Here is an 8,751-nt window from a genome sequence, read left to right on the forward strand (position 1 = left end):
GAGATGTGTGAACCTCTGCATACTGTATGCAGTGATATGCGACCCCACCACTATATACTGTATATAGAAATGTGACCCTCTGTATACTGTATGCAGTGATATGCGACCCCCACCACTATATACTGTATATAGAGATGTGTGAACCTCTGCATACTGTATGCAGTGATATGCGACCCCCACCACTATATACTGTATATAGAGATGTGACCCTCTGTATACTGTATGCAGTGATATGTGACCCCCACCACCACTGTATACTGTATATAGAGATGTGTGACCCACTGTATACTGTATTCAGTGATATGTGACCCTCTGTATACTGTATGCAGTGATATGTGACCCCCACCACCACCACTGTATACTGTATATAGAGATCCGGACTACAATCATTTCTCTTTTTCTCCAGGTGAAGGGCAGTCATATATTCATAGATGATTTCTAGGCTGTCAGCTGGGAGCAAGTCGTGTGATGATAGACAGGATGCTCCTCGCTATGTACTTCTGGCTTCATTTGAGTCAGAAAACTGGCAAAAATGAACATAAATTTGTTGAGGTGACTGGTCACGCCCCCTCCTGGCCATTGTCTCGCCCTCCCCTCCTTTTTTTTAAAGGGACATTTAAAAAGTCGCAAACACATAGTTTGCAACTTTTTAATGCCACATTTCAGAAACAAGGGAAATGATAAATCTCCCCTTCTATTCATTCTGTTCATGGCTTACATCCAGTGGCAGAACTAGAAATTACTAGGCCCCACAGCAAGTTTATGAACAGGGTAACTCCCCCAACAACAAATGTGTGGGACGGGTAGTGACCTCTCTCTATTGCTGGGACTGGGGTGTTCTTCCTATTACTATGTCTGCAGTTATTCACTGATGACTGAGATATTTATAATGTCGGAGGGGCTCTTGTCTCCATGGGAACACAGGTGGGTGGGGATGTCATGTGACTGCTCCTCTGAACATACTTGCTGCAGTGCATGCTGGGATTTTTACTTTCACTTTACAGCTGCTCCGCCCACACAGGCTGTCTGAGGAGCTCCTCCAGGGAAGTGTGCCATGGTGAACAGGTTAGAAAAATGACATATAGCCAGTACATGTCACATGATAGAAATACTTCATGGTTTTGGCTATTGTCTGGGGCTTTTTGGATTTTTGATAGTTAGGGTGGCCAACCCCTTTAAGTATTTTGCTCAAAAAGGGTGTTTTCTTTTACTAACAGAATATGACAGCTGTATATAACGCTTGAATTTCAGACGTGCAGATGCAGCAAGGGCTGTAAATTTGTATATTTTGCCCAAAAAGGGTGTTTTTTTTAAACCCAGAAAATTATAGCTGTATTTCTAGCTTAAAATGCACACTGACTAATGCTGCAAAGGCACCAGATGTAGGATATTGCCAAAAACCAGAATATTATTGCAGTATTTCAAGCTTGGATTTGAATGTCACAAAAGCTCAGATGCAGTGCTGGTGCACTGAGCTTGCATAAAATGGCCACCGCCGCCCACCTAACTAACAGATGGATAAAAGTTATTTTTCTCTGTCACTGGGCTCAGGGCAGGGTAAAAAGATTGTGCACTGCACCCACACAACTAAATCTATGTAGATCGCTGAGTTCAATTGGAGTTCTGATAACAGATTCTGTCCTATTCTCTCCCTCACAGCAGCAGCATCCTATCCCTACACTAAGCACAGCAGAGTGACGTGCAGCGCTATGTGACTCCACCTTATATAGAGGCTCGGTCACATGCTGCTCTGGCCAATCACAGCCATGCCATTAGTAGGCATGGCTTTGATGGCTTCTAAGGGCACACAGTTAAACACTTGTTGATTGGCTGCTCTGCAGCCTTTCAAAAAGCACCAAGAAATCGCCAAACACCGAACCCGAACTTTTACAAAAATGTTTGAGTTCGGGTCCGGGGTCCAAAAATCCTAAAGTTCAGTACGAACCCTACTCTTGAGCTAATCTGCATTTTCGGTTACAGGATGTCCGATCCTGCGTTTTATTATGTTTTTGGTTCGTCTATTTCCACCAGTTTTTATAACTTATTATTATTATTATTATTATAACTTATTAAATTATTATACATTCTGTTTTTCAGATGCAATAAAAGGAGATATTGGCGTTTGCGGCTGGATGATTATGATAGTATCTGCTCTGTTTGCTGCCATCACCTTCCCTTTTTCCATCTGGTTCTGTGTTAAGGTAACTGTAATCAGCAGATTCGTATCAAGAGCTATAACCTTCTGCGGAGCCGTCATGCTTACTTTATCATGTGTATTCCCTAGATAATTAAGGAATATGAACGTGCTGTGGTGTTTAGACTGGGACGTATAGTCTCTGGAAAAGCCAGAGGGCCAGGTAAGGTCTACTACTGTCATAAGGGATATATGTACATATATATGTATTGTACGTTAGTAATAACAAGCAATATACTGTATTTTACGATTTTCACAGTTTGTGGCTTTAGCAGTGTTCTGGATAGTATAGTATTTTTTTACAGCAAAACTTCACTTAAATCAAATGTGCCGATCCCAGCACAGATATAATCATTTACTCTGGTTTTCCGGTGTAAATGATGACTGAAATCGGCGTAGATTTCATTCTAGGCGTACGGACTGCTGGAGGATGTGGTAGATTTATGGCAAGATGTGCATCTCGTCATAAATTAAGCTCATCCTCTGGTGTAGCAGGGAATAACCAGCCTAGAAAACCCCTGTCTTGATAAATTTCCCCCATGCGCAGAGGCAGACCGGCCATAGACCCTACAGGGAACTTTCCTGGTTGGCCCATGCCCATGGAGCCACCGAAGCCCTACTCTCTGCTGCTGGCTGAAGGTAGTGCTGGTTTAATATTGTTGCCCACATCTCACCTCAGCCCCCTGCTCCATATCCTAAATAGAGACAATGTGAGGAGGACAGAATGTGGCAGCTATTGATGGCCACCACAGGGGGACAACTTCTGAGGAAGTATTCTGTGCTGCTCTATGGTATTACTTACACTGCAAACTTATATTGGCCTCATCAACTTGTGTTGTCCAGTCTTCTTACAGTTTAGACCCACCTATAGCATTGGGGCCATTTTTAGTTTTTTCCCGGGGCCACATTAAGCCCCTGCCCATACAGTATTTGATGCAGATGCAGCGATGTGACTGCCACATGCGGCCAAAAACCCACCCACCTGTGCTGGTCAATGGCTGCGCAAATGTGGTGTTATGTACCTTCAAAATCATGCTGACCATTGGGCGGGGTTCTGCTAGCTGCATCATGGCTGCCTGGTGGAAGCCCAGCCCCATGGCTGCATTTTCTGGTTGCATAACTTGAAGGTGCTGAATAGATGCATGATATAATGGCCATTGTATTTATACAACATTTTTCAACTTTACATTGTAAACGATGTCATAAAAATAAATGGTGTTATATCATATTAACATATTGATTTTAGAGGGAGAGATGCCATGTGGCTCTAACATAATGGGGTAATCTCATCCTTCAGTGCCCCATGGTATTGGACATATGACGATCTTTGACAACAAGCAGGCTAACCCAAGTTATTAGGGCTGCAGGTGACACGTGTTTTCCTCTAGACCTACTGTGAAGAATATGCACCCACAATGTGCTTTACTTACACTCCTCTCTTTCTACACAGGGCTGATATTCATTCTCCCCTGCACAGATAACTTTATTAAAGTGGATCTCAGGGTCATATCATTTGCAATCCCTCCACAAGAGGTAGGTTTGTAGAGATATGCTTTTTATCTCCTGGGTCGATCCTACAACTACTCAGCCCCACAGGGTACAGATAATTTGCTCCCTTGCTTCAGGGGTGAACAAAGACAGCTGGGAAACCATGCGCAGAATGGCCCCAAATAGGTCATAATAAAGGGCATTTCACATCCTACCATTCATTGTGAGCCATGAAAGTTAGTACCTCACATGCTATCTAATTGTCACCTTAAAAGAAGGGGATGTATGTCTACCATTGAGTTGGGTTTTATATGTTCCTAGGACTTGTTGTACAAACCCCGGCCAACACTACTCCTGTTGATTTTAAGTTTCTCTTGTGTTTGGGGCCCTAGGTTTGCTATACATCTTTTGGCCTTTTCTCCTCTGCCTGGCCAGTATACGTTTTGGTGGTTTTTAATAGAGTCCTCCTTTAAAGACAGCAGAGGGCTGTATGTGACCAGGTCAGGTTGTATATCCGCTGAGGCCTCTTCATGTGACATGAGTCTGTGGTGATTTATTTTAGCTCCTTACTAAGGATTCAGTGACAACTACAGTTGATGGGGTCGTGTACTACAAGATTGAGAGCGCTATCAGATCTGTGGCAAACATCAACAACGTTCACTTAGCCACTGCACAGCTGGCGCAGACAACGCTGAGGAACATCTTAGGAACACAAACTCTCTCCAGCATCCTGTCAAACCGTGAGGAGATTGCCAACAACATTCAGGTAAGTCCTAATTTAGAATGCCTGCTCTGTTCAATTGTGGGCAGACTTTACACTATGCAAATCAAGCAAGTCAGGGGACCCATGGCAGGGGGCGGGGGGCTTAGTCAAACTGTGTAGCCAGTTCAGCTGCACAGTATTCTATGACCATTTACTGTTATTTCACATATATATTCTTTTTATTATACCCAAATTTACCACCCTAACTTCTCCCACAGTTTTTACACTACATAGACAGTAATATACCGAAACGTGCGGATTGTTCCCTATTGGTGTAATATTACTTTGTGGAATGTTTCGCTGAATGGTTCACGAAATATCAGCGTTTTTGTGCTGAAATTGGCCCCATAGGAATGAATAGCGGAATGTTCAAAACTAGAGTGGGAGCTGACAAAAGCTAGAGTGTGAGCTGAAAAATCAGGACATGATTTCTAAACTGCCACCACTTCCTCATTTTCATTTTTCCCTACTGCCACTAAAAATGTCAACGGCAAAGCCATAGTCCTGATAGTTTTCACAATACGACAATTTGTTTGCAACTCACGCAGCCCATTGACATTCATTGAAACTCCACTCTAGCCACCTCAAATTTGAAGGGCAATTTCTAAACTGCGACTGTGCCTTTATTTTATGCATCAAAATGTAGGTCTGGGTCTTGTGATTCTCACAATATAAAGCTCTTCACTGTAGGATTTATCATTTTTAAACCACAACCGTTTGAAGATGGCAGCCACCAGTGAGCAAGTTGGAGCAGTTTATTTTTAACTGCTCTTCTCTGCCCTTGCTGTAGAGTGAGTTGCCATAGGAACCCAGGTTTGTGAGCAGCCAGCAGAGTGACAAAAGCTAGAGTGAGAGCTGAAAAATCAGGACATGATTTCTAAACTGTCACCACTCCCTCATTTTCAAGCCCAACTACACAAATCGGCTGCTAATGTTTTTTATAAATGTATTTTTTTATGTAACTGTGAAGCACTTTAGGCAACAACATTGCAATTAAATGTGCTATATAAATAAATATGAGTGACTATCAAGCTTGCCATTTTTTATTTGATCAATTGGTTAGTGTAATGTTTACTATCTTTACTCACTCCAAACACTCCACACAGTTACTCTGCCCACTCCATAAAGTTACTCTGTCCAGTCCAACCTATCCACAGTTATCCGTGTACTGTGACATCACTGTGTTTATTATCTCTGTACTGTGACATCACTGTGTTTATTATCATAAACTGTGACATCACTGTTGATTATCCATGTACTGTAACAACACTGTGTTTATTCCTGTGCCGTGATGTCACAGTATTTATTTCCCCAGTAGTATGAAATCATTGTGTTCTTTATGATTGAAGTGTGACATCACTCTGCTTTTTCTTTTATCCCTGCACTGTGACACAACTGTTTATTATGCCTGTAGTGGGATATCACTGTGTTCATTATGCCTGTAGTGTGACACTGTAGCTTTAGTGCTCCTCTATGGTATCTATTTATAGTAGATTACTCTTATCTGATGTGGTCCAGGTTATGTAAGTGTTCATAGCTATTATGGCCAGCCTAATCTCATGAACATTTGTTAAGAGTAATATATGAATTTTTGTCTGGCTGCCTCATGGCATATTTTCCGTGCTGCGACCGGATCTCCGCCGGTCTCCATTACAGCGAATTTGGCCGGGCAGACTTCAGGCAGCACACGGCTGTACATGGTAGTTATGGATCCAGCAGGCAGTTCCCCTGCCGAAACAGCCTAGCGGAATGAGTAATGCCAGTGTGAACCAAGCCTTACTAGACTAAATACATGAAATGGTTTGCATGTTTATTTTGCATAGTCAGATTTCCATATAATGTCTTTGTCTAACTAAATTGTAACGGCTGGTTTGATGACAAAGTTGAAGGGTTAGCAGTGCTGTTCAGAGCCCTCTGCCCATTCTCAGCTTTTTGAGCGTGAAGAGTATGGATATGAATCTCATATATTTTCTCTAGATCCGTTCTCTGCATGCTCCCATAGCCGAGCAAAGTCGCTAAAAGCTGAAGGGTTAGAGTGCCCCCCCTTCATTTTTCTCAAAGGTTTAGTTACCCTTTAAACAACTTCTACTCAAACCCAACAGTGATACTAATATTTGTTTCGTGCTGTCCAGGGCTGGATTTACCTATAGCTGCAGCAGATCTGTTCCTATAAAGAGAATTGGCTGGAGGGAATTTATTTCCATGCCTAATGTGCAAAGATCGCCTGTCTTGTGAACAGGGCAGAGATTAGAGCATTAAAACTACCTGTAAGCTAAGTACATCTGGTTCCCATCCTATCGACATAAAGTATACGAGATAAAATTGACGTAAATTTGTCATCTTAGGGTAGTGTGGTTTACTTCTCTTCTCCTGGACCATTGTAGTCTTTTCTGATTCCATGCTTTATGTGTTCTAGTCAATACTTGATAACGCTACACATCAATGGGGAGTGAACGTGGAACGTGTAGAGATGAGGGACGTGCGCCTTCCTGTGCAGATGCAGAGAGCTATGGCTGCCGAGGCAGAAGCTGTGCGAGAGGCCAGAGCCAAGGTAACTGTCTTACTATACAAGCTGCAAATGTCACCTCACATCCACTGGAGCTTCATCTACTTAACACTGATTCCATGTTTCCCATATACATTTTGTTCCACTACCTAGATCTTCTAGGTCTAAACAAAAAGAGTTAAAGGGGTTGGCCGAGATGTTTTCAAAGGTGGCTATGACCGGGGTGACTTATGAAATAATTAAATAAGTCTTTTAAAAGTCCAGTCACTCCACTGCTGCTCTATGGTCCTTATTTTCAGTCCCAGCTGTTCAGAAGTGATGATGTCCAAGTGTCTTCCTGTGACTGCTGCAGCCAGTCATTTTCCATGACTTCTGAGGCCAGTGAGTGGCTGCAGAGGTGACATAAAGACAAATGAGACGTCATCACTTCTGGATAGCAAGACTTGTAAAAGGTGTGTATAGTTTATTCCATTATTTTATAAGGTTTCCTAATCATAGCTTCTTGGACAACTGCTTTAAGGTGGATTATATGGGGTCCAGTGTATTGCATGACCAGGTGCAATGACATCATTAAAAAGCATAATGTTGCACCCCGTATGGTGGTATACCATAATGTCATTTGGAAGGTATGCATGCAGGCTAAAAACATTTCCCTCCCTATCTGTCCTCTTGGCTTGACATATCCAGAGATGTGTGTGCAAGATTATCAGCTTTGATAAAAAGAAATGCTTTTGTGCTACTCTATCAGAATTTGTTTATGCTACATGTGGCCACCTAGTGGTTGTGATGTTGATTGCAGCCCGTTAAGGGGTTTGCTAAGAGCATACAATTCGAATTGTGAGAAATTTAAGTCCTTATTGAAATTTGTGGAACAGTAGGGGTGGACACATCATTCTGTGCCTCCTAAACATGCTGTCGTTCACTAGAACATCCCTTGACACAGAACTCAAACTGAGGTGGTCCTATGCCAATATGCGCAGAAGTAGTCATTTCTTGGAGGTTTTATGGGCGCCCCTGGAAGGATTTTAAGCCGAGTTTAAAGTTGTCACACAAACCAGTAATAAAGAAAATATCTAAGACTGAGATGAACACTATAAAGTAACACCCATGTTTTCCATTACAGGTTGTGTCTGCGGAAGGTGAGATGAATGCCTCTCGAGCCCTGAAAGAAGCCTCCATGGTGATATGTGAATCCCCTGCAGCTCTACAACTGCGCTACCTGCAGACTCTGAACACAATTGCAGCAGAGAACAATTCCACAATTATATTCCCCATCCCCATTGACCTATTGCAAGGCATTATTAAAAAATGATCGGCCACGGGGCTCTAGAGCCACTTCACAGGAGGGTATTGTGTAATATTTTATGGACTGGATCTCTGAAGGGTTGGGTAGGCATATTCGTGCAGGGCTGCGGATTATGTGAATAATGCTAAATGTAAAGAGTCTTGTATGATAACTAGCGCACAGAAAAAGTGGTGGATAGGGTTAGTTGTTGCACAACTCCTCCACTTCTGTACTAGCTTTGATGCATTAGAGTCAATGAGGTTCCACCCAGTTCTTTAGAGGGGAGTTGCTTAAAAACAAAAAATCTTATAAAACAGTTACCTTTTAAGCTCAACTTTAAGCATGTCCAACTTTGCAACCAGTTTATGTTATTACTCCACTGCATGCAAAATAAGAAATGAAGCAACTTTACAAAAACTTGATTAAAAATATCCTGTTGTCTTTTCTCTACAGCTCCTATGTAGACCCTATGTATCTTCATGGTGTCTCCTACAGTCACACACCTTAACATCTGT

General features: G+C 42.3%; 1 protein-coding gene across 1 annotated transcript; it reads left to right on the plus strand.

Moving 5' to 3' along the window:
• Window positions 1-1,981: 1,981 nt before the first annotated feature.
• LOC122931383 (stomatin-like) lies at window positions 1,982-8,302 on the plus strand. The gene is made up of 7 exons (XM_044285456.1): window positions 1,982-2,012; window positions 2,098-2,201; window positions 2,285-2,357; window positions 3,645-3,727; window positions 4,245-4,448; window positions 6,862-6,996; window positions 8,075-8,302. The coding sequence occupies exons 1-7, from the start codon at window positions 1,982-1,984 to the stop codon at window positions 8,261-8,263; spliced, it is 819 nt and encodes a 272-aa protein (XP_044141391.1). The 3' UTR covers window positions 8,264-8,302.
• The last annotated feature ends 449 nt before the right edge of the window (window positions 8,303-8,751 follow it).

This window comes from Bufo gargarizans, chromosome 3 (genome assembly GCF_014858855.1).
Source record: "Bufo gargarizans isolate SCDJY-AF-19 chromosome 3, ASM1485885v1, whole genome shotgun sequence".
Lineage (NCBI taxonomy): Eukaryota > Metazoa > Chordata > Amphibia > Anura > Bufonidae > Bufo > Bufo gargarizans.